Here is a 27847-nt window from a genome sequence, read left to right as displayed (position 1 = left end):
TTGTATCCAACTTCCTACCTGAAATCTCCACTCAGCGGTCTAATAAATATCTCAAATTCAACCTAAAACTGACAGATTTTTCTTTTCCATAGCTAATCTGTTCTTCCCACCATCTTTCCCATCTCAGTTGATGGCGACATTATCCTTTCAGCTACTTTCAGTTACTCAAGACAAAACACCCTGGAGTCCTCACTCCGTATTTGATGCACAGGAAAACCATTTTGGCTCTATCTTTAAAATATATGCAGAATTCAGCTACTTCTTACCACCTTCACTGATACTGCTCTCTAACATTAAGTCAGATCCTGTTACTCCTTTCAGAACTTTGCAGTGATTCCCCATTTTCTTCAGAGTAAAAAAATAAAGACCTTACAAAGCAAGGTTTTGTCAGGATAACAACATTTTTAAAGGGTCACTCTTGTTGCTAAGTTTCTTTCTCACTAGAATATAAACACTGTGGAGGCAGGAATCTTTGTCTCTCTTTGGTTTACTACTCTATCCCAGGCACATCAGTGCCTAGCACATAGATGGTATTGAATCAGTGTTTGTTGAATTTAAGTTCATGCATTCATTAAATATTTATTAAGCTCATGGTATATGACAGACCAGTGCTGGATACAGCAAATCAGCTGTGGTCTCTGCCTTCATGAAGCTTTCATGAAATAGATGCCCATTCTCAGAGATACTGATTCTGTTGGTCTTTTGTGTATTCCAAACATCTGTATTTTTTAAATTATTACAGATGATTTTGATACACATGATGTGTTAAAAGCTTGTTGTGTGTGTCTGTACCTCACTGTAGAAATAGATTTATTCTCAAGAATATATCATTAGGAAACTCAGAAGTAACTTGGTCTCTAAGGGTTGAAAAACATTCCTAAACACGAAATATTGGGGGAAAGAAGACCCAATAAACACTCTAGGGAGTACATATTGCACAAACACCTCTTTCATGTTAAATAATGCCAGTTTCCAATAACCTCGTCACTCACCTCTACTGGTTGAATGGGGTTAGACTGTCTCTTTTCCATATCTAGCTCTTTACCGCTATTTTCACATTATTTGCCCTATCATATATTTTGTGCTATCATGGACTGCAGAAACATGTAGGAGTCAAAAGAATTAAGTTATTTTCCCAACAACGAAATTAACTGAGTTGGTAGTCTCACTGAAGCTAGGCTTCCTTATCTTTCTTTAAAAAAAAAAAAAGAAGGTTCCTCATCTTTAAAATGAAGGTTTAGACTAAATTAAGCTCCCTCTAGCTGCAATATTCTAGAATTCTGATTTTACTTTTGACATCTACAGCAGTTATAATTGATAACAGTGATAGAAACAATACAGTATCAAAATTTGATACAGTTTTGAATCATCCCATTATAGAAGTCTTTGGTGTTTCCAGGTTAACATACTATAAATAAAGGTCTTGCATTTAAAACATAATTTCATTTATTTTCTAGTTTTTGCTAATTTCAGTTGATGCATCAACATAGCTCTTGAGAAAGTTCAGTCAACAAATAACTCCATTTCTGATTACATTTCAGAACAATCATGGAAAAAATACTTTCACAATGATTCTCATTATTTCCCCTCCAGTAGACTTTAAGGGTATGACAGATTCCCATCTGGGAGTGTGACAGATTCCCATCTGGGAGTGTGGACTACCTATCATAATCTCTGGGGAAGAAGAGGGTGTGATGTGGAGGTGAGGAGGACATGTCTAGAATTTGAAAAGATTCCCAAATGGTTCTGATATCTACCATCACAACCCTCTACCACCATTCCCCATTTGAGAATCACTGTTCTGGGGATTAACCAAATAAATGTTCTCATTAACTAATTCAAGACCATCACTGTATCTGCATTCCACATAAAAAACTACTTTATTCAGGTGTATATATTCTTTATTCATTGCATTGCATATTACCTGAATTCAGAAGATAGTTTATATGTAGTACATCACTGTCTGCCATTCCGAACATCATGAAGTGGAGAATAACTGACACATTATATTGAACAGTTCATGCAAACTCTATTCTAAATGAAGATAAGTATACTTCAAATAAGTTATTTCTTTGGAATCTAAACAAAATTAGAATATAACCGTTGTATAAATAATCGTGGTATTTTTCAAGTGGACAGTGTGTCTCTGAATACCCTATATTCTCTAGTTTTTACTCCAAGTAGGATAAATGAGGAAATGTGCAGCAAGTATTTTTAAGATGAAATTTTCATTCTTTTATAAGGTTCCTGACAACAACCTGAAGCTAGAGTATATACCCTGGAGTTGGAGAGCCTGGTTTGCAATTACAGCCCTACCACTTATTATCTCTGCAATCCTGGGCCAATTACTTAATCTCTGTAGGTTTTAACTGCATCACCTGTAAAGTGGGGATAATAATCGTATTTACCTCAGTGTTATGTTCTGGATTTTATGAGCCAGTGAATATAAACTGTTTGGCATAGTGCCTAACTTCTAATAAGCCATTGAGTCAAAAGCAAAAACTAGAGAGGATGGTAGTTCACATCTTTTATTTTTTTTTTAGAACATAAAACCTCTAATAATCTGTAATAATATAGGCTTTGCAAAAATGAAGTTTTTTTAGTTGCTAATATGAGTTGACCCCAAACCTTCAACCTTCAAATAGTCTTTGTTTGCTTGACACAATACTACTTTTCCTCTGGTATGATGGTGACTTAGTTTATTACTTACACTAAAATTGTTTTTTGATCTGTCACTAGCAGAAAAAATAAAACTTCTGCATAAATAGTAAATAGTGTTACAAATAGTGCTTCTCAAGCTTTCATGTACAGATGAATTACTTGGAGATAGAAGCTCAGATTTTCAGGCCCAATACCATTAACATCTGAGATAAGCCCCAGTTATCTGCATTATCATCCTCTACTTCCCAGTTGATTTAGATGAAAGTGGTCCCTAGGACCACACTTTGAGAAATATTTATTCACAGAATAGCATGAGAGTGGCAATCAGAAGACTATGGTTATGAATCTAGCATTGCCATAGATTTCTAGCTTTGCATCCTAATGATCTAACTTCTGCTTTGAGAACATGAGAATGTATATCAAGTATGTTGAACTATTTCAAAGTCAGAATATAAATTAAGAAGTTCTATATGTTTGAAGACAATGTAATAAAGAGCAAAATTCATGAGGCTGGGAACTGTAAGACAAGATTTCTCGTCCCAGCTCTGCTACTTTATAGTGTAATGATTGGGTAAGGTATATAATGTCTCTGAAATCTTAGTTTCTCCATCTTTAGAACAGAGTTAATACCATATTCACCAAGTATGTCATATCCAACTAGGATGTACGTACCAAGAAATCAGACTTTGTTTTTGCTCACTGTTGTATATTCAGCACCTAGAACAGTGCCTGGTACATAGTAGGTACTCAATAGGTAATTGTGGAATGGATGAAGTATATTATTTGAAGTGATCTAATAAATCCTGGGAATAGAAACACGAAAATAGCATAGTACCTTCCCTCCAGAAGCTCACAGTCTGGGCGAAACAGACATGCACAAATACTTCAGCGTAGTTAAATGAATGAGTGCACTGTGAAGATCACCTGAGGTAATGTAATGATGCACATTGCAAGTTATAAGGTGATGGTGGCGCTTGTAGAGAACAAAAGAAAGAATGCAAGTTCAGAAATGGATCTGTTAACCCTTTAAAGCATTTCTTCAGAGATTTATGGTCAGTTTGAAGTTAAGGCCATGATAATCCAGAGAATAATGTTTGTATTTAGTGAAGGTGGGAACATGAAATGGGACCTATAAGTGCACGATAGGAAAATGAGATTAAAATGAAAGTGCATGTGCTCACACACATGTAGATATATGCACATACATACCTGTGTGTGTGATGGGGAAGAGGGCAGTGGAAATGATCGAACACAAGTTGAAAAGGATAATGGAGAGGTGGTAGTAATGAAGGAAGAGTAAGGAGACATAGATGCAGCTGTTTCTTCTAATATCATCCTGTAGTAGTACTCATTTTAGTTTAATTTTTCAGTACCCATATTAATAATAGGGTGAAAACTGGGAGTTAGGTTGGAGTAGAGAGAGGAGAAGAATGTGTTTAAACAAAACAAAAAGTAGACCTAGGTCTCCAATGACTGGTACTTTATTTTATTGATTACTTGATATATAACATCTTCAGTTATTTGGGCGTTTTTTGTTTGTTTTTAAGCCTGGGGGCCAGTCAACTAATTGTAAAGTCTTCACAGTTTAGAAAGTGGAAAATGCTTTTAAACCAATCTAAATCATTTTTTGCACTATTGCATAATAGCAGAATTATTTTTAAAAGTCACTCATAAGTAAAAGAAAAGTAGTTTCCTATGCTATGAAAGGCAGTGTGGATTTTTATAATCATTTTTAGACTTCCTTTTTGATCATCTCTTTCAAAAATGTACATACTGATATCTTTCATATGGTGTTTTTTCTATTTAAGTTGCAAGTTTAAATTTGTATGTTGCTAAGACACAAGCTTTATCATGTGGGATCCAAGGGGTCTCTCTTGAAGATGGGTAAACCTTCTGACATTGCTGGAAAAGTTCTGTAGTTATGCACATTTTTCTGGAGAGGGGCCCATGTTCTTAAAGAGAGTGCATGACCAAAACAAGGCCCTAAGAGAACAGTTTTAATTCATTGACTCAGTTCTCTTTTTTAAAGACTACTATGGAGACTGAAGTGTGTAGTTAAAAGTATCTGAAGGTCATCACTACATTTTTTTTTTTTTTTGCGGTACGTGGGCCTCTCACTGTTGTGGCCTCTCCCGTTGCGGAGCACAGGCTCCGGACGCGCAGGCTCAGCGGCCATGGCTCACGGGCCCAGCTGCTCCGCGGCATGTGGGATCTTCCTGGATCGGGGCATGAACCCGTGTCCCCTGCATCGGCAGGCGGACTCTCAACCACTGCGCCACTATGGAAGCCCCTATATTTTTGTTTATATAATGATCTATCACCTCAAAAAATTTTTTGGAATGTGTGTTTTACCACATGGTCTGTTTTGCAGGTTCGATTCCCTTCTCACTTCAGTTCAGATCTCAAGGACCTTCTAAGGAACCTGCTGCAGGTGGACCTGACGAAGCGGTTTGGAAATCTAAAGAATGGTGTGAGTGATATAAAAACTCACAAGTGGTTTGCCACAACTGATTGGATTGCTATTTACCAGAGGAAGGTGAGCCTTTTCTTTCTTTAATTTAAAAGCTTTTTAAAGGTTGCTGTTTAAATTATATGTAGTAGAGGTATCTTTAACTTAACGCATGGTTTTATTTTTCTTTTTTACCTTTTGAATTAATCTTATGCAGGACTTAAAGAACCTTTATAGCCCACAACTTAAAAATGAGTTTTCTCCTTGATAGAAGGGAAAGTGTATATTCTATTTTGACCACCAATTGAAATGTTTTCCTGGTTAAATTTTTCCTACCCATGCCTCTTTTCATAATGCCATGGCAATTATATATTAGACAATGTCGTGATGGTTTGCACTTCAAAACTGATGTGAAGCCACATTAGTAGGATGATATGTAAACAAATATATTCTCGTACCCAGAATTGGCATACAGCCAGATATAATAACGTTTAAGTGCTGGATTCATCAGATATTTTTCAGTCATTATTACTTTACCTTTGTAATAAATTGAGACATTTAAGAAAAGATTTTGCGGTGCTGAATTACTTTTATCTCTCCTTTTGCTTCTTAAATGCCCAGTTAAAGTTTGTATGAATAAAGTGTCTTCATCTTGAATATGTTAATTTTTTCTTTTTTTTCATAAAACAAAAACTTCTAATGTTTCAGAAATTTGCCATATTTAATAATGCCATGCAGCCACATGAGTGAATTTCCTTAGGAAAAAAATGTAAATGCTCAAATTATTAATAGCACAATTTTTCTAATTTATATTTTTTATAAAAGATTTTTTTTAAAACATTAAAAGAATTTTAGAATGCAACAAACAGAAAATATAGCAAGACCAAAACAATGTGAGTGCAGTACAGCCTTTGCATCTCAAAGGGGTTCAAAAACTCTCTAACCATTAAATTCATGAAACATAGCCGTTAGCATCATTATCTCAGCTGGTTGTGTTATGTAGTCAAGAACAAGGTCCAAAGCAATTTAAAATAGATTTTAGATCTAATAAATAAATATTTTATATTTTCATGTTTTTTTCTAAATTTCCTAGCACCAATGCAGTACTTTCAAATTAATGAAAGCAACTCTGTAACCTCTCATTTTAATCTTTGAAGTAATCCTATGGGATAAGTGGTACCATTTTCCCCATCTTACTGATAAGAAAATCAGCTCAGAAATGCTAACTGCTTTAAACATAATCATACAGCTGCTAAATAATGCCTATGTTTGATTCCAAGTTCTTCAGATTCCCAATTCCAAGATCACATTACCCCCTTTAAAGACCTTTTAACATGGTTATTAAAATAAAGCCCCAAACCACTCAACAGTACATTGTTTCATAAGATATTCATAGATTTTACATATTACGTGCTTAACTTTCATGCTTTGAGCAATTTTGGAGTAGGAAGACTCTGCCTCAGAAGGCAGAAGAGAGCGAGCATGAACTCTGGGGTTAGGTAGACATTGATCTGAATCCCAGATCAGACAACCATTAGGAGTGAGATCTCAAGCAACTTACTTAACCACTTTAAAGCATCAGATTTCTCATCCTTAAAATTTGTATTAAGGTAGAGGATGCAAAAGGAAGAGTAGTTTGGAGAGAAAGATTAAATAGATTGGTCCAGGCTCTATTTTTCTTTCTGGTTGAGGTATGTTTCATATAGTTATCATCAGGTAATCTGTTAAGTAAATAGATTTGAAATCATCATAATCCCATCATCCAGACAGCACCTCTATTAACAGTTGGCATATTTATTCCTTTTCTCTGTGCTTTTCCTCACCACAGTCCATTGCCATGACTTCAGTGACCACCTTCAGTAGTAGATCTGCTTCTTCCGACCCTGCATTTTCCCCTTAGCTTCAGGCCATTACATCACAATTACTACCTACTACAAGATTCTATTTGGGTGACTTATTTAATCTACATTTTCTTTTAGTGCTTTTTGATCTAACTTATTTTTGTTATTGTTGTTTAATAATTAACCAATTATCCTCTTAGCATTTGTTGAATAATAATTATCTGACTCCTTATTTGAAACTCTACCTTTCCTAATACTAAATTATTATATACTTCAGTCTGTTTCTGAACTTCATTTTTTATGAGCTCTTTTTGTCTCTTCTTGTACTGTATACCACACCACCACACCATTTTATGTAGCTTTATAATGTTTTTCATTTCAATTTTCAAAATACTTATATATTTAATATGTGGAATTCTTATAAATATTTATGAAAAATACATAATTCAATTTTTTCCAGTTTTATTGTAGTAAAGTACACATAATGTAAAATTTAATATCTTAACCATATGTAAGTGTACAGTTCAGTGGCATTAAGTACATTAATATTGTTGTGCCACCATCACCACCATCCATCTCCAGAACTTTTTCTTCTTGCAAAACTGAAACTCTGTACCCATTAAACAATAACTCCTCTGTTTTATTGGTCTTTCCAAATATTTATGTTGTACTGGGGGATCTTAATTGGGATTACAGTATATTAATTAGAAGAGAACCAAAATCTTTAGGGTTCTTTTTAATGAGCATGTTATATTTCTGCAGTTATTCAGATATTTTCTGTCATTTGATAAAGTTTTAGAAACCCCTTCCCTCATACAGGTCCAATTTCTCTCTCAAAGTTATTCCTTAAATTTATATTTTGGTTGCTACTGTGAATGTGTTTCTCGTCCATTGTAAGAGCACAAGGGAGAAAACATTTCTATGTTTGTTACAATTGGCTACCTTACTAAATAAATTCTGTTATTGATTTCCTTGGATTTTATTGACAGATAATCACAGTGGGTGGAGGTGTCATTTGCCTCTTCTTTTTCAATATTTGTATCTTTTATTTCCATTTTGTTTTATTATATATGCTAGAATGTCTAGAATAATATTTTAAAACAGTGGGCCTGTTGAGCTGTCTTATCTTGTTCCTCTTTTGAATGGGAATGCCTTTTATGCTTTACCACCAAATATGAAATTAGCTATTTGTCTTGGATAAGTATTCCTGATCAGCTTAAGGAAATATCCTTGATTGCTAGTTTACTGTATTTTATCTTCTTTGACATATTAGTATAAGGAGTTACATCAGTGAGATATCCTAACATTCCTGAAGTGAACATCATTTAATCCTAGGGTATTATTATTTTAATATCTGCCTAAAATCAATTTGCTAAAGTTTTATTTAGGATTTTTACTTCCATAGTCATAAGTTTTATTGATCTATAGTTTTTGTTTTTCTGGAGTTGAGATTATATGGATTCATAAAATGAGTCTGGAAATTTTCCATGTTTCTTATTCTTTGGGAAATTTAAGGAACATAGGAATTATATTTATACCTTGGAAATTTTAAGAAATTAATTCTCCTGTGGATATTGCCCTCTTCAAATTTTTGCCTCTTATAAAGTCAATTATAGAAATTTATATTTTCCTATAAAATCATTTATATCCCTTTGTAATTAGCACTATTTATATTATCTCTATTATATTATTGTTAATTAATGCTATATTTAGATGAATTGATTAGACTTTGTTGAAGTTTGTACTTTTTATTAGTATCTTAAAGATTTATGATGTATAATGAATATTTTCAATTTTATTTTAGCCAACATTTACTAATCTTTACATATCATGTATTTTAAACAATTATTCTTAAAATGGGTAGAACTTCTACTGCTCAGTGCTTTCCAAAGGGCTGGATTTATCTCAGGTAGTAAACAGCTTATCTGCCAAGAAGTAGCACACTATAACAAACAGGTTATTTTATTGGGCAAATTGATCAATAGCAAATCTTGATGATTAACAAAAATGGACTTGGGGCTCTCTGGATAATTTACAAACAGAAATAATTCAGTACTTTAACATAGCCATTTGTTTTACTATCATCTCAATTCTAAGTATGTAGAGAAGTACAAAAATGATAGTAAATTTGAATAGTTTTCATAGTCCTTTTTTATTCTCTGACCAAGTGCTCATGAACAACGAAATAGACAAAGGCATCTGGCAGACAGACAAAAAATGGGAGAAAATGGCCTGGACAGCTCAAACTGTACAATCATTTTCCAGAGATTGTCTCAGTAGGTGTGATCCTAAACTGCTGCCTTGCTAGTAGACATGAGGTGACTGTCTGCTTAGCCCATTCTTCTGTGCGGTGCAGAACTGCAGGCCCCAATGCAGGGCACATAGGCAACCATCTGGCAAACAATAAGATATTAGACTTCCCATTCCTACTTATTTTTTACCTTATTCTTTTTAGGTGTCTTGTTTGTGTGTATCTTATAATAGTTCAGCCATGTGTGTAAATAATTTATAAATAAATAACTATAAATTTATTGGTGATATATACTCAAAAATGTTTTACTAAAGGGCATATAAATCAAAAAACTTTGGAAACCACTGGTATAAATATTAGAAATAGCTCTGGACTGGAAGTGGAGACCTAATGAATTTGAAACCTGCTTTAGCCACTTACTAGTCACATGAATCTGGTCAACTTTCTGTCTTATAATCTGTAAAATGGGAATAAGGCTACCTTCCCTGCCTCCCTCACAGTGTTATGTTGAGGAAGAAATGAAACAGCCTGCATATAATTGTTAGTAAACATTATAGATGCTGTGTAAATTGTGGTGTTATTGTTCCAATTTTTCATATCTTTTCCTCAAACATACACCGCATTATCTTTATACAGACCATATTTTAAGTAATGGAAAGACATTTTATTTTTAGCATCCAAAGAGAAAACTGTTCAGAATTTAACAATTTTGTAATTCGAAAAGAGATTTTTTTTTCAAATTTCTCAGAAATTTTTGATAGCCAGATATTTTAAACAAAGTAGTGTTGGGAATTTTTTAAAAATGATTAAAAATAAATCTGAATTATCTGTAACCTCAGGAGGAAGGAATTAAGGAAAAGGGGATAGAAAATGGACTTTAGAAGTAAGGAACTGATACAGGAAAAACTGGAGTTCTGTAACCTTAAGTGCCAGCATTTTGATGCCAGCAGTTAATTATCCTAGAAATCTCAAGTATTGTTGTTGGCCTGTACCATTCCTTGAATGAAAATATTGAGATAAATAGCAAACCTATAGTTTGCTTCTTCTTTTAATGTTGTGATCATTTAGGGACTTAAAGGCATTTAAAGATTGCCACTGTGTAGTAAATAGGCGGAATTTATTTTCCTTAGTGTTTGTTTGGAAATTCTCTGGCATTTGTTTTTCCTCTTTTTCCATATCGCCAAGCAGTTAACACTTCTGACACTATCTATCTGGAGACACCAATTGCCAGTCCAGTTTTTGCTTCTAATGGGCTATAGGTCAAGATTCCCACAAACACCTGGGGGTTGATTAATTTGCTAGAGTGGCTCACAGAACTGAGACACTACTTACTGGGTGACCAGCTTATTATAAAGGGGTATAACTCAGGAATAGCCAGATGGAAGAGAGGCACAGGGCAAGGTGTGTGGGAAGGGGCTCAGAGCTTCCTGCTCTCTCCAAGCCACTCTCCCCAAATCCCCACTTGTTCACCAACCCAGAAGCTCTTCGAAACCCAAACCCCTTCCTTTTGGGGTTTTATGGAGGCCTCATTACATAGGCATGATCGATTCATTCATTGTCCATTGGTAACTGAACTCAGTCTCCAGTCCCTCTCCCCTCCCAGAAGGTCAGGGAGCGGGATTGAAAGTTCCAACCTTCTAATCACAGGGTTGGGTCCCCTGGGAACCAGCCTCCATCCTTAGGTTACTTAGGGGCTTTCCCAAAGACACCTCATTAACATAACAAAAGACACCTTTGCCACTCTCAACTCAGGAAATCCAAGGGTTTTAGGAGCTTTGTGCCAGTAACTGGCACAAAGACCAAATATATATTTCTTATTATAAATCACAATATCACTCTTGTTTCTCTCTCTGTCTCAATTATAGGTTGAAGCTCCATTCATACCAAAGTTCAGAGGCTCTGGAGATACCAGCAATTTTGATGACTATGAAGAAGAAGATATCCGTGTCTCTATAACAGAAAAATGTGGAAAAGAATTTTGTGAATTTTAGAGATGAGCAACAAGATGACATCAGAGCTCACACTCAGTCTTTGCACTCTGTTAAGAGAAAAGGTAGAGCTGAGACCGTTCTTGTCGAAGCAGTTACCTAGTTCCTTCATTCCAGCGACTGAGTGAGGTCTTTATTGCCGTCATCCGTCTGTGCACTCTACATCCAACTATGTAACAAGGCACCGCTGAGCAAGCATTGTCTGTGCCATAACACAGAACTAGACACTTTCCTGCTTCTCTTTGGTTCGTCTTTCTCCTCTTCTCCTAAATCCATTTCTTCCCGTTTCATTTTCATTAATTTTTCTGCAAATAGTGCTTCATTTTATTTTGTTGGTGTTGCAGATGGGCAGTGTTACGGCTATGTGACATTGGAAGGGAAGGATAAATGTTGCTTTTAGTAGTTCTTACCAATATTTTTGTTAGTCAGTTGCTTAAGGATATACTTTCTAATAATTATTTTTACTTTGAGTAGCACATATTAGGTTTTGCCAAAACGCTGGACAATTTTTGAAGATAGAATGTCTTTACACCAAGGATATTTATACAAATAAAACAATAACTTTCCTAGAACTAATACAGAGTAGCTAGACCCAGCAATTTGGATTCCTACAGATCAGAAGCTCTATTTCACTTCACCGCCTTTTCTGTCATCCTCCCCTTGAGTAAATAAGTGACCAGCCTGTGCAGTATGACAAGCGTGTCTCCTTTGCAGGAAAAGCTAATGATATGGATCATCATCTCCCAGGTTCTCTCACTTGATACCAGCATTTATGTAGGTATCAGAGAAGAGTTCTAAGATTTCTAAACTTTAACTTTCCATAAGGGTTTTAGCCAGTATTTTAATAGAACATGACTAATGAAAGTGACACATTTTTAAGTTTCTCAAATAGTCCCCATTGTAAACTTTTGAAAGGAAGAGAAATGAAGTAAAAAGAACATTAAGTGAACAAATACTTAGCTAAGTCAAACAAGTGGCTTGATTCTTGTAAACAATATAGAGGCACTTTTGTTTAAATATAGAGGTTTTTTTGTTTATTTTGCTTTGCTTTGCTTTGTTTTGTCACAGTAAGAACAAAAGTTATTGTCAGGTGATTATGCTGGTGTACTATATTTGTCAGCCTGAGGTAGAGGCCCTGTTGCAACTTTGGCTTTCATCCTATGCCTCAGCAATGAGGAAAGGGGACAAAATTTATAAAACTACCACAACTGTGTTTTAGTTTTGAGGTGTGGTATTTTTAGATATGTTGTAATTTCTTGCCTCTTCTTTCAGTAAATGGAATTATGATCATGCAGATACAATTTTAGTATTTGAGTTTAGTTTTTTTTAATATACTTTTTTGCCAATTGACTTATCATTGCTGTCATGTGGAAATTTCAAGCACTTTTGCACATTTTGTTCACTGTTTGTTGAGACTCCACGGCTTAACTCAGTTTTTTAAATATGTTTTTTCTTTGCTTTTAAATTTCCTGTCTGGTTTTATCTCTATGTGTCAGTGACCTATCTTAAAACAACACACCAAAATAGTTGAAAATAAACTGTGGTCATTTTTTATGATCAATTTATATGCATATAAGATGAGTTGTGTTTAATCAAACTGGTCTTAATGTATATAAGCACTCTATATTTGCTTCATTATCGGTGCAGGTAGGTCACTGATTCTACTTCTTTTCATCTGTACCACACCCTTGTAAACGCTTTGAAGACACTGAAAAAATCTGTCTGAGATATTTTCCTTATCAGTCTGTACATCTTTTGGTTGTCAAGTGTTTCTGCATGGTCATGTCACTTAAAAGCTGATACTGATTTGTTGGTCACCTATATTTAAAATGTGCAAGAAAAATATGAAATACTTTGCTGTAGCAAGTTTTATGTAACAAAAATATATCATGTTAATAAATCTAAAAAATTTTAATTACTTTTTTTGTATTTCATTTAGACCCAAGAACATGCTCATCATGTATTCTATATGTATGCTATAAATGCTATGGTACCTTTGTTGTATATTATTGTAAAATTATTACAAAATAATTTTAGTAAATCATGGGGGTGACATTTTGATTATTACATTTTTAGTTTTCAGTAATTAAAAAGATTTCTATGAATTCTAAAAAAAAAAAATATGAAATTACTACTGCCCGGAACAATTTGCTATAGAATCTACCTAGGTCGATTACCCTAGGCATACATTGGTTTTGAGGGATATTTAGCCATTCCATTTTAACTCTCCATTTAAAGGACACCAGCAAGCTTTCAAATATATCAAGGGAGTCTATTTCTGACCACTCAAGTACACTGAATTAGAATATCTTAGAACTATATAAAACTCCCAGTTTCAGCCACGATTGAGCCAAAAATAAGATAAAAGTTTGATTAATAAATAAGTGGAATGAATCAGTATTTAATATCAGATTACGTTATTTGAAACAGAAGAAATAATGAGACGGCATTGTTGAGGAAGGAGCCCTAGACTGAAAGTCAAGGCATCTGTCAAGCCTGGTCTGTCACTATCAGCAATGACCTTGGCCTCAGTTCTCTTATCTATGAAATGGAAGAGTTCCATTAGGCAGTTTCTAAGGTCCCTTCTAACTTTCACATGTTGTGACAAGACTCTTTTTGACGTTTTGAAGGGATAACATGCTTAGAAGCAAGTCTCAGTAAGGCTATATTTTAGGGCATCTTTCTTCTCCTTACTCTACAGTGTTCTTACAATTCTTTGAATATCATGAGACCCTCGTGTCTGTTCTGATTCCTTCCTCCTTCACTGATGCTAAATATCCAATTGATATCAAACTGTCAGCCTACCAAAAAGATATTGTGGCTTGTGGGCACTGCTGTCTTGTTCTGATATGTTCTTGTAGTGACTGCCCATTGGCCTGAAAATACTCATTGTAAGCCTAAAAAAATCATATTTCTTTCCCACTGTTTTTTCTGCTTGTTGAAGAATCAAATGAAATAATGTACGTGAAAGCACCTTGTAAACTGTAACCTATCAATGTAAAATGTTAAGGTGTGTTGTTATTTCATTAATTACTTCTTTGTTTAGAATGGAATTTCCTATGCACTACTGTAGCTAGGAAATGCTGAAAACAACTGTGTTTTTTAATTAATCAATAACTGCAAAATTAAAGTATCTTGAAAGGATAAAACAATTTATTGAGTCTTGGATTCTATTTAGTGCCCTTATTTCCTGATTTATTTTCTGCATACACCACAGATGCTTATGGATTCCTAGTTTTTATGTATTTGGGTGAGAACAGAGCAAGAGAAGGTCAAATGTCCACTAGTCTATTCCAACTGTGTATTTACTGAAAAACTATTAGATTTATTCCATAGTATCTAAAAGTGTTTCTGCTTTTTCCTGATGCTATTAGTCTAAATTATTCTTAAAATAATGTTGAAAATATTCATATTTAAAAGACTGACACTACAAGAGCCCTCATACTATTATAATAACGAACTATGAATTTATACTTTTTTCTTTAGAGGTGCTTTTGCGCTTCACCATTACCTCTTCCGGTTTTAGCCAGGTTGATTAATGTGTGTTTCTATAGTTGTCCTTTACCTCAAGAAATACATTTTTAGGTAATTATTTTAATAGCTTACCATTTTTATTGCTTTGTTACTACAAACATTTATAAATATTGATGCATTTTATAACATGATACTACTTTTTTGATTGCTTCATTTTATCATTGTTAGGGCTTAATATAAATTCTAGTTTCCTCACTTCCTTGTGTAACTAATTATAAAAATCTGGGCATATCTTCACTCCAGAACTATCATCATTTGAAATTCACTTAACTTTTCTCTTACACACAAATATTGGATGTGAAGTTAAATACTTGTGATTTTAGCTTTCCTGAACATTTTCTATATGCCTTATTTAATAGACTTCATGCCCTCTGATAAGGGCTGAATTTTGCCCCACCAAAATTCCTGTGTTGAAGTCCTAATCCCCAGTACCTCAGAATATGATTGTATTTGAAGGTAGGGCCTTTAAAGAGATAATTAAGGTAAAATTAGGTCATATGTTGGGCCCTGATCCAATAAGACTGGTGTCTTTGTAAGAGGAGATTAGGACAGAGAGAACACGCAAACTTAGGGGAGACCATGTGAGAACATAAGAGAAAGATGACCATCTATAAGCCAAGGAGAAAGGCCTCAAAAGAAGACAACCCTGCTGACACCCTGATCTTGGACTTCTAGCCTCCAGGAAGGTGAGATAATAAACTTCTGTTGTTTAAACCACCCAGTCTGTGGTATTTTGTAATGGCAGTCCTAACAAACTAGTACACCCACTGAGTGTACTCCCGTGGTGAACGGCTTGAATTCATCATCTCCCTTCAAATGCTTTATACTTGGCTAACACTTACCATAAGCCAAAAAGAAAAAAAAAAAAGTGTACTCACAGACCTCACTGCACCTGCTGCTTGTTTCTATTCTTTCCTGGAACATTAGCAGGAAACAGGAAACAGTAGCTAATGAGAGTGGGGGAAAGCACGGGTAACTGAAACCACGACTAACACCTGGTCAGACTTACCCTTGGCATCAAGCTATCCTTTTGATAATACAACATAAAATTGAACACACAAGAGTGGTTGAGTTTAGAGTCTTTGCTCATCTTTTAATGGTGATGTTAATGAAATGGCCAAAAGGAAAGTGGGAATGGGGATAAAGGTCTAGTGAGGGAACCCCAGTTGGTTCATTGTCATTATTGAGGGGGTAGTAATGCTCACAGCAAATGATCACCTTAATATGTCAGTTTTCTATGGCTACTGTTACAAATTACCACAAAATCAGTGGTTTAATACAACACAAATTATCTTACAGCTCTGGAAGTCTGACATGTGAAGTGAGTCTCACTGCGTTAAAAATCAAAGCATCATGGTATATCTCTCCATCTGTTTGTATCATCTTTAATTCCTTTCATCAGTGTCTTATAGTTTTCTGCATACAGGTCTTTTATCTCCTTAGGTAGGTTTATTCCTAGGTATTTTATTCTCTTTGTTACAGTGGTAAATGGGAGTGTTTCCTTAATTTCTCTTTCAGATTTTTCATCATTAGTGTATAGGAATGCAAGAGATTTCTGTGCATTAATTTTGTATCCTGCTACTGTACCAAATTCATTGATTAGCTCTAGTAGTTTTCTGGTAGCATCTTTAGGATTCTCTATGTATAATATAATGTCATCTGCAAACAGTGACAGATTTACTTCTTTTTTTCTGATTTGGAGTCCTTTTATTTCTTTTTCTTCTCTGATTGCTGTGGCTAAAACTTCCAAAACTATATTGAATAAGAGTGGTGAAAGTGGGCAACCTTGTCTTGTTCCTGATCTTAGTGGAAATGGTTTCAGTTTTTCACCATTGAGAACAATGCTGGCTGTGGGTCTGTCATATATGGCCTTTATTATGTTGAGGTAAGTTCCCTCTATGCCTACTTTCTAGAGGGTTTTTATCATAAATGGGTGTTGAATTTTGTCAAAAGCTTTTTCTGCATCTACTGAGATGATCATATGGTTTTTCTCCTTCAATTTGTTAATATGGTGGATCACATTGATTGATTTGCATATATTGAAGAATCCTTGTATTCCTGGAATAAACACCACTTGATCATGGTGTATGATCCTTTTAATATCCTGTTGGATTCTGTGTGCTAGCATTTTGTTGAGGATCTTTGCATCTATGTTCATCAGTGATATTGGCCTGTAGTCTTCTTTCTTTCTGACATCTTTGTCTGGTTTTGGTATCAGGGTGATGGTGGCCTCATAGAATGAGTTTGGGAGTGTTCCCATTGCTATATTTTGGAAGAGATTGAGAAAGATAGGTGTTAGCTCTTCTCTAAATGTTTGACAGAATTTGCCTGTGAAGCCATCTGGTCCTGGGCTTTTGTTGGTTGGAAGATTTTTAATCACAGTCTCAATTTCAGTGCTTGTGATTGGTCTGTTTATATTTTCTGTTTCTTCCTGGTTCAGTCTTGGAAGGTTGCGCTTTTCTAAGAATTTGTCCATTTCTTCCAGGTTGTCCATTTTATTGGCATAGAGTTGCTTGTAGTAATCTCTCATGATCCTTTGTATTTCTGCAGTGTCAGTTGTTACTTCTCCTTTTTCATTTCTAATTCTACTGATTTGAGTCTTCTCCCTTTTTTTCTTGATGAGTCTGGCTAATGGTTTATCAAGTTTGTTTATCTTCTCAAAGAAGCAGCTTTTACTTTTATTGATCCTTGCTATTGTTTTCTTCATTACTTTTTCATTTACTTCTGATCTGGTCTTTATGATTTCTTTCCTTCTGCTGACTTCGGGGGTTTTTTGTTCTTCTTTCTCTAAGTGCTTTAGGTGTATGGTTAGGTTGTTTATTCGAGATGTTTCTTGTTTCTTGAGGTAGGATTGTGTTGCTACAGACTTCCCTCAGCTCTGCTTTTGCTGCTTCCCATAGTTTTTGGGTCATTGTGTTTTCATTGTATTTGTTTCTAGGTTCTTGGATTGGAAGAATCAACACTGTGAACATGACTATACTACCCAGAGCAATCTACAGGTTCAATGCAATCCCTATCAAACTGTTAATGGCATTTTTCACAGAACTAGAACAAAAAATTTCACAATTTGTATGGAAACACAAAAGACCCTGAATAGCCAAAGCAATTTTGAGAAAGAAAAACAGAGCTGGAGGAATCAGGCTTCCAGACTTCAGACTATACTACAAAGCTACAGTAATCAAGACAGTATGGTACTAGAACAAAAACAGAAATATAGATCAATGGAACAGGATAGAAAGCTCAGACATAAACCCACGCACATATGGTCACCTTATCTTTGATAAAGGAGGAAAGAGTATATAATGGAGAAAAGACAGCCTCTTCAATAAGTGGTACTAGGAAAACTGGACAGCTACATGTAAAAGAATGAAATTAGAACACTCCCTAACACCATACACAAAAATAAACTCAAAATGGATTAAAGACCTAAATGTAAGGCCAGACACTATCAAACTCTTAGAGGAAAACATAGGCAGAACACCCTATGACATAAATCACAGCAAGATCCTTTTTGACCCACCTCCTAGAGAAATGGAAATAAAAACAAAAATAAACAAATGGGACCTAATGCAACTTAAAAGCTTTGGCACAGCAAAGCAAACCATAAACAAGACAAAAAGACAGCCCTCAGAATGGGAGAAAATATTTGCAAATGAAGCAACTGACAAAGGATTAATCTCCAAAATTTACAAGCAGCTCATGCAGCTCAATATCAAGAAAAAAACAACCCAATCCAAAAATGGGCAGAAGATCTAAATAGATATTTCTCCAAAGAAGATATACAGATTGCCAACAAACACATGAAAGAATGCTCAACATCATTAATCATTAGAGAAATGCAAATCAAAAGTACAATGAGGTATCACCTCACACCAGTCAGAATGGCCATCATCAAAAAATCTACAAACAATACATGCTGGAGAGGGTGTGGAGAAAAGGGAACACTCTTGCACTGTTGGTGGGAATGTAAATTGATACAGCCTCTATGGAGAACAGTATGGAGGTTCCTTAAAAAACTACAAATAGAACTACCATATGACCCAGCAATCCCACTACTGGGCATATACCCTGAGAAAACCATAATTCAAAAAGAGTCATGTACCAAAATGTTCATTGCAGCTCTATTTACAATAGCCAGTACATGGAAGCAACCTAAGTGTCCATCATCAGATGAATGGATAAAGAAGATGTGGCACATATATTCAATGCAATATTACTCAGCCATAAAAAGAAACGAAATTGAGTTATTTGTAGTGAGGTGGATGGACCTACAGTCTGTCATACAGAGTGAAGTAAGTTAGAAAGAGAAAGACAAATACCGTATGCTAACACATATATATGGAATCTAAAAAAATTAAAATAGTACTGAAGAACCTAGGGGCAGGACAGGAATAAAGACGCAGATGTTGAGAATGGACTTGAGGACACAGGGAGGGGGGAGGGTAAGCTGGGACGAAGTGAGAGAGTGGCATGGACTTATATATACTATCAAATGTATAATAGATAGCTAGTGGGAAGCAGCCATATAGCACAGAGCAATCAGCTCGGTGCTTTGTGACCACCTAGAGGGGTGGGATAGGGAAGGTGGGAGGGAGAGGCAAGAGGGAGGAGATATGGGGATATATGTGTATGTATAGCTGATTCACTTTGTTATAAAGCAGAAACTGACACACCATTGTAAAGCAATTATACTCCAATAAAGATGTTTAAAAAAAAAAAATCAAAGCATCAGCAGGCCTGCATTCCTGTCTAGATCTCTAGGGGAGAATCTGTTTCCTTGCCTTTTCCAGCTTCTAGAGGTTGCTCACTTTCCTGGACTTGTGACTTTATTCCTCCATCTTCAAAGTCAGCAAAATTGGGCTGAGTCCTTATACTGCATCTCTCTGATATCCTCTTCTGCCTCCCTCCTTCACTTTTAAAGACCATTGTGATTATATTGAGCCCTGGGTTATATAACCTAGGTAATCGAGGCTACTCTCCTCATTTTAAGATCAGCTGATAAGCAACCTTAATTTCCCTTTGCCATATAACCTAACACATTCACAGGTTTTGAGGATTTAGGCATGGGCAACTTTGGGGCACAGGGAGTGTGGGGGAGACATTATTTTGCCTACCAGACTTAATGTAATTTTAGGTGGAAAATATGATTATCTGAGAGATGGGGGTAGAGACAATCTTCACAATTCAAATAGAACAAAGGCTTAACCTGAGATTTTCCTGAAGCATAGAGCTTAGCATGCAGTGAATATTCAAGTGCATTGTCCTAGAACCTAATTGAGTAGCAATATCAGTTCTGCACACCTTAAAAGATACTCAACATCACTATTCATCAGCAAATTGAAAATTAAAACCACAAGTAGATATCACTACACACCAACAGAATGACTAAAAACACTGAGAATACCAAGTGTTGGTGAGGATGTAGAGCAATGGAAACTGTCTGCATTGCTAGTGGGAATAGAAAATGGCACAACCACTTTGGAAAACAGTTTGGCAGTTTACTATAAAGTTAATCATTTTCTTACCACACAACTAGTCTTTCTACATCTATGTATTTACCCAAGAAAATGAAAACATATGTCCACACAAAGACGTGAATGTTCACTGCAACTTTATAACAGTCCTGAACAAATGGATCAACAGATGGTGGTGCATCCATGCAATGGAAGACTACTCGCCAATAAAGAGGAGCAAGCTACTGATATCAGCAACAACATGAATGCATCCAAAAAGCATTTTGGTTGTATACATTTGTCAAAACTCATTGAACTATATACTTTAAAATGAGTACATTATACCTTAGTAAAGATGATTTTTAAGAATTATGAAAAGAAAATAAATTTTAGAATAGATATGATTATAATAGAAGGTTAGTGATCTGGAAGATATAGTCTAGGAAATCCCTCAGTTAATATTCAAAGATAAAGACAGAAAAACATGAGAGAAAACTTAAGAAATATGGGAAATTAGCTTCAAGAGTGAAGAAAATTGTTTAAAAGTTCTAAAAGGAAGAGACAGAAAAATGAGAAAGTAATGTCCTCGAAGTTCTGAATGATTGTTTTACTTAGAATTATATATCGATACCACAGCAAACTATTGCTTGATTGTAAAGCGGGGACTCTAGTTCCCAGGTACCCTAGCCCTCTGGCACCTAGATAGACCTGGCCAGTGGGAAGTGATGGGAAAAGACTGGAGGATGGCCAAAAGATATAATCAGAGTGTTTCTCTTCCTATCTCTCCCTGCGATCGGTACCATTTTCTGAGTCTTCATTGTTCCATCTCTTGATGACTGTCATGGTTCCATGTTCCAGTGGGCAGCCCAAGCTTCTGAGTTCTGTGAGTCCTGACTCCTTTTTTTCTTCTAGTCCAGGGCTGATAGAGCTCCCTGTTGTTGCTCATCTTTGGTTAACTTCACCATCCTAATATTTGTCTTTATTTTTGGATTTTTATAAACTTTTTAGTAATAATATGACTGGTACTTTTTTGTTGTTATATGAAGTACAACTGTTGGACTCTCTATTCTTCCATCACATGTGTAACCAATTTCTTCTATTAAATCTCCTCTGTTGAAATACCTAGAATGGATCCTCTTCTCCTGACTGATGTTCCCATTATCACCACTTTTGTTATACATTGTACTGAAGGATCCTGGCCATCACATAAGAGAAAAAAGAATAAAGGTGATCCTAGCCATCACTGTAAGAGAAGAAACAACATTGGCAAAATAAAGATCATCCCAAATAAAATAAATTGTGAACATTTTCTACCAACAGATACTCCCTAAGGAAGGAAATTCTAAAACTATATTTTAAGAAGAAGGAAAATGGTCCCAGAAAGAAGAAATAGCTTCTGGGAAGTTTAAAGGAAAGAAAAATAGGAGGAAAAAAATAAACATCATTAGGAATAAGAAATGAGATGGACACAGAAGAGCTTTTAAAATTAGAATTTTCATCAGGCTGGAACTTAAAAGACACACAAACCCGCCATTTCTCCTCCCATCCTCTCTCCCCAAACACATATAAATGATAGAATATATTTTCAAATATCTTTAATGACAGATTTCACTCAAAACAAGATAAACATCTCCACAGACTAGAAAGGATGAAAATACACAGTGGTAAGTGGGGGCTGAAGCCACAGACTTACTAATCTACAGAAAAGATTTTTATTACAATGAGATTACAGCAAATACAAAAGAAAAAGATGTTAAAGAAAATTCAGAGGTTGTAATGGATACTGAGAACAAAGATAATCCACTATTGACATCCCTGAATTAAGAAACTATGGATGAAATAGAAAAAAGTAATCAAATATACAGACTTTTCACTAAAATGAAGAAAAAAAACGAATTTATATGTTTAAAGAACACATTATTTTTCAGGAAAAATTGACACACAGCTTTCAACACCAAACCATATTCTAGTGAAGGTTTTGAAATTCAAGGATTAAAATTTCATGCATAAAATTAAGTCACCCCTAAGGTGATGGCAGAATCTGGCTGGCCTCAGATGTCTCCACAATATTACTTGGTGCCAAAAGACAATTGAGCAATGGTATAAAGTTCCAAGGGAAAGACAATGTAAGCCAAGAGTATTATACCCAGCCAAGTTGCATTTAATTTAAAGGCACAAGTCTCTGAATAATCAAAAGAAAGAAAACCTATGGCCTCTTCACATCCAACTGGATCTATGAAAATAAAGAACTCAGTAATGAGGAAGCAGAGATAACAAAACCCATGGTGAACACTGAATCTGTCTAAATGTCATACTAACCGCAAACAATGATGGCAATTGCAATTACAGAACCAAATGTAAATGTTTTAGACCTTGGCAAAATTAGAATAAGATAACTAAAAAAATTGGAAGGTAGGAAAAGGAAGTAAGATGTCATTTCTTTATCTGTTATGGTAGGAAGTCAACTAGTAGAATCTAAAATTAGTACATGAGGTTAAATAAGATAATGACTCTAACTTCTCAATGATTTTTTTATAATTTTGTAATTATTTTGTGGGGAAGGAACATTTATCAGCAGTTTTCATTTTCACTTCAACTTCTTTTTCTTGTGTTGAATCCAATTACATTTATTTTCATTACAGTTTCTTCTACTAAATTGGATTTTATAATATAAGTAAAATTAAATTGGAGACTTTCTATTAAAATGTAGGATATAATTTTTATCAAATGAGTGCTATCTAGTTAGTACCTCTCTGTGTTTCTCATCTTCTCTTTCTGTTTTGCATAGAAGAAAGCCTAGCATGGTACTGATGGAATGGGATTTGGGGTGATTTTATAACTTCTCCTTTGTACTTCACTGAATTGCTTGCATTCTTTATAATGATAGAGTAATTAATCAAAAATAAATATGCTCCATAACAGAACATTAATATCTTTATCCATTTAAAAAATCATCAAATATTATGAGACTTACTCTTAGCAATTAAGCCATTTTCATCAGCGTCCAGTTTTAAGAAATCCTGATTCCTTCCTTTCAAGATTAAAAATGATGATACTTTTTGAGCAAGCCACCTGATGTCACTGAAATGGCTCACTAACAGTAGCATTGCCCTGAAGAAATGTTTTCATCTCATTCTTCATTTCCCAAGCTCATGAGCACCCTTCCTTTTAACAGCCAACACCATTGTCATGTGGAGAAAAGGCTCTTGTCTTGGCGCCCACTTCTTCACACAGTATGCTAAAAACTCACACTCAGTAACCACAACCAAATTGTTATTAAATTTTTCACTATTTTCTGTAATACTAAGTCAAAGTCAGGAAGCACATAGCTGAGTTAAGTGCAGACTGTTCTCTATGAATACATATTATGGTTACTGGCATCCAGAAAAAAGCTTCTTTCATTCAAGTAGCAATGTCCTTCTTTGTCACTTACTGATCTGAAGATAACCTCATTCCTATCTATACTGTGGCTCAGAAAATAATCACTAACCAAACAAAAGTTTTCTTCTCTGTGATAAACAAATAAAAAAAGGTGCTGAGCCCTTCTCCTTCACATATAATTCAACACTTAAAACCCAATGTAATAGAATCTACTCATCAGTGGTCTTACCACCATTTTTTTTCTCTCATTTTGCTTTCCCACCATACACACTTGTCATTTATTTGGGGCTGGTTTTGCACAATTCTTAATTTAGTATGCTTAGTATGGTTTTTGCTATAAGGAGGAAGACTTTGAATCTTGATTTCGTGCTTTTGGAATTGATATTAGTCAAGGCTTTGTCAGACAACACAATGCAAAGTAGCTTTAGCAAAAAAAGAGAAGCAGTGAACTCACATAACCCGGAAGTCCAAGGGTGGACTTTTGTCACAATAAGGTCTAAAAGATCAAACTATATCATCAGAACTCCACCTCTTAACCCTACTTTCCTCAGAAGTGACTTCAGCCTCAGTAGGTGCTCTCCATGGGGCAGAAAATAAAATGAGCAGCCACTCTAGGCTTGCACTTTCCAAAGAGTGCATTGTCCTCAATGAAGAAGATGGTCTCTCGTGCACTATGTCCCTGAAAGGGACTCTGATGGTCCAGGCCGGGTCAGAACCTACTTCTGTGCCCAGGTAAAGGGATATGCATGATGACATTCTCACCAGAATTACATGGACTGGGGGAGGTGTAGTTCTCTAAAGAAAGATGTGTGGGCCAGAAAGGGAAAAAAGCTGATGTTCACTAAGATCTCTTCTACATCTTCACCAACAAAAACCAAAAATTTTGTATGGAAAAGAATTATTTTGTGTGCTGTGGAAAAACTTTATAGGTTTACCAGAATGACAGGTGTAAAAACTTCACTGGTACCATACCACTTATTAAGAAATTATCCTAATAAACAACATCATGGGCTATGGGCAAATGACTGACCAATCCTACAAAATTCTATTTTCAAAGATATCTGGTTCTTCCCTCTTCCCATTTTTATTTTTCTTTTGCTTGTGGGAAATCATCAAACTCAAAGATTTATTTGTTCTGATACATGGATTCACAATTAATATTCTCACTGGAACCTACTTCACTATTTAAGATATTAAAATTATTATGAGGTAAAGTATTGTTTTGTTATTTTCATTGCTACTTTTATCCTTCAATAAACTCTTTGCAGACATTAATACCTTTCTAGAAAAAAACATGAAATTTAACAATAACACGTAAAGTGTTACTCAAAACAAACTACACCCTGTTAACTGAATGTCATTTTAGAGAAAATGACCAAACAGCACTTGTGGGGCATGACGGCTGTTCTAAATATGGTCACAAATTCTTCGACATTCTTCCCATTGGGAGGTGAGGTCTATGTCCCTTCCCAGTTAAGATGCTTTCAGATGGTACCAGCCCCCTCCGTGGAGTCACTCCCAGCTGTGTAATTTTCCCAGCTGAGTCCCCAGATATCTTTGTGGCGAGACAAGTCATTTCTGCTCCTACTTGTTTGAATTTGTGATCCATGAAACATCTGAACTTAATAAACTGGTTGTTTTAAGAGGCTAAATTTTGGGGTAATTTGTTATTCACCAAGAAATAACTGGAGCAGGCATACCTGCATAAAGTGTTAAGAACGTAATGGCTAAAACCACCGTAAGACTATCACATGCACATCAGCTGGGCAAAAACTAGAAAGCTTAAAATATAATTGTGGTAAAGATGTGGAGTAATCAAAACTCTCATACACTGCCATTGGAAATGTGAACTTGTCAACCATTTCGGAAAGCAAACCAGGCAAAATCTAGTAAAATTGCTCATGCATGTGGTCTGTGAACATCAGCTTCACTCATACAATACAGCCTAGAGAAACTCATTTGTCCAGTAGGAGATATGTATAAAAAATATTCATTGAAAAATTACTTGTAATAGCAAAAATTTGGAAGTGATCTAAGTATCCATCAAAATGAGAATGAATAAATAAATAGAGGTAAATTCACATGGTTGAGTTCTATACAGGAGATAAAATGAATGAATTAGAGCTACAAATATCAACATGGTTGAACCTCAGAAGTATAAAACTACTAACAATTTCAAAAGAAAATAAAGGAAACACCAAAGTACTAGAAATAAAGAGGGAGCTCAAAGCCTGGTGTGAGCAGGAGCTGATGTCAGGGTGGCTCATGGGAATACTGGACTAGCTTGAGGCCTTAGGGACTGGCTGATGTAGTTTTATTGCCCACTAGGCTCAGGAGAGAAGATGTGGTCTTAGGCACATACAAGGAGAGTAGCAGGTACTTCTGCATTAAATATAGAACTTAAAGACTGAACATCTATGAAATGGGTACTAGAATTAATCCAACCTCTATCCCTGGCCAATGGGAGGAACAAAGGTTATCATTTTGCGGGACATGTAGAAAAAAAAATACCTTGAGCTATCAATCTCCAAGTCTGAAACTCACACAAATGTGAGGTCACAATGTATTGGTGTGGGATATCAAGCAGAGAAATTAACAGAGAAACTTGTTCAGGATTAGTTAAACTCCTTTGTCAAACACAAATGCAAAACCATATGACAGTGAAACTTCCACAACCCAACATTCTCCCTGGGAAAAATCTAAAAATGTTGTAAAAAAAATCAGAAACCACATAAGGAAGTCAACTGCCATGAGGAGGAGTGGCAAATACAACAAAACGGGAAAGTAGTGCTCTAACAGTTGGAGGCACTAAAACAAAAAATAATCTGCTCTCAAGAATTAATTTTAAGATCATAAGATTGAGAGAAGAATCAAATGGAAAGTCTAGAAACAAAATATATAGCCATTGGAGATCGGCCAAGATGGCAGAGTAGACCCTGAGCTCAGCTCCTCTCACAGGCACATCAAAATCACAACTATCTTCAGAAAAAACATTGATTAAAAAAAAACTGGAACCAACCCAAACAGATCTTCTACAACTAAAGATATAAAGAAGGAACCACAGTGTGATGGGTACAAGAGGTGGACTCATGATATAGTCAAGTTCCATACCCTGGGGTGAGTGATCCACAAACCAGAGGATAATTACAATTGTAGAGGTTTTCCCAGAGGAGAGAGAAGTCTGAGCCCAATTTAATCTCCACAGCCCAGGGGTCCTGCACTGGGAAGATGAGCTCCCAGAACATTTGGCTTTGAAGGCCAGCAGGACTTACTTTTGGGAGTCCCAGAGGACTGGGGGAAATAGAGTCCTATAATTTCATAGGAGTCTGGGTCAGACCTATCTCCTGACCTTGGAGAGTCTCCCAGAGAGGCAGGAGGCAACTGCAGCTTACCCTGGGGACAAAGACACTGGCAGCAGCCAGTTTGGGGAGCTCCTTCCACCAGGTGGACACTGGTGTTGGCAAGTGCCATTGGGGAATCCTCCATCTAGCCTAATAGCCCCAGGATCCAGCCCCACTCTGGCTCAAAAACCTCTAGGTGCCAGTGCTGGGATGCCTCAGGCCAAGCAACTAACTGGGCACGGACACAGCCCCAGGCATCAGCAGACAGGCTGCCTTAAGACCCCCTGAGCCCACAGCTGCCTCTGGACATGGCCCTGACCACCATAGAGCCCAGGACCAGCTCCACTCACCAGTGGGCATGCACTAGCCCCAGAATCCCCTGGGTACTAGCCATGCCCTCCAGGGAGTCTTCTCTAGCCTCTGGATCAGCCTCACCCACTGGGGGCAAACACCAGATGCAAGAAAACCACAATCCCGGGACTTCCCTGGTGGCACAGTGGTTAAGAATCCACCTGCTGATGCAGGGGACATGGGTTTGATCCCTGGTACAGGAAGATCCCACATGACGCAGAGCAACTAAGCCCGTGTGTCACAACTACTGAGCCTGTGCTCTAGAGCCCGTGAGCCACAACTACTGAGCCGGCATGCCACAACTACTGAAGCCTGCATGCCTAGAGCCTGTGCTCCACAACAAGAGAAGACACTGCAATGAGAAGCCCACGCACTGCAGCGAAGAGTAGCCCCTGCTTACCACTTCTAGAGAAAGCCTGCATGCAGCAACAAAGACACAACAAAAGAAGGAAGGAAGGAAGGAAGGAAGGAAGGAAAGAAGGAAGAAAACCACAATCACACAGCCTGTGGACCCAGCCTCCACACTAGCAGGCCAAACGCTGCCATGGGACCAACTGGGTCCCAGCCTTGCCGACTACCAGGACAACATAAGCAACA

General features: G+C 36.1%; 1 protein-coding gene across 4 annotated transcripts in view; it reads left to right on the top strand.

Moving 5' to 3' along the window:
* The window catches only part of PRKACB (protein kinase cAMP-activated catalytic subunit beta), a 142532-nt gene extending 128201 nt beyond the window's left edge, over window positions 1-14331 (top strand). For all 4 annotated transcript variants that reach the window (XM_022580978.3, XM_022580973.3, XM_089920378.1 and 1 more), the window contains 2 exons: window positions 5033-5197; window positions 11068-14331. In XM_022580978.3, the coding sequence (XP_022436686.1) occupies window positions 5033-5197; window positions 11068-11193 (291 nt within the window). In that variant the 3' untranslated portion in view covers window positions 11194-14331. The remainder of the gene's footprint in view (window positions 1-5032; window positions 5198-11067) is intronic.
* Window positions 14332-27847: the final 13516 nt, after the last annotated feature.

This window comes from Delphinapterus leucas, chromosome 1 (assembly GCF_059928025.1).
Source record: "Delphinapterus leucas isolate spDelLeu-1000000601 "Yukka" chromosome 1, BTC_Dleu_Yukka2, whole genome shotgun sequence".
Lineage (NCBI taxonomy): Eukaryota > Metazoa > Chordata > Mammalia > Artiodactyla > Monodontidae > Delphinapterus > Delphinapterus leucas.
The sequence above is the reverse complement of the archived record's forward strand: the minus strand, read 5'-3'. Positions and strand labels throughout refer to the sequence as shown.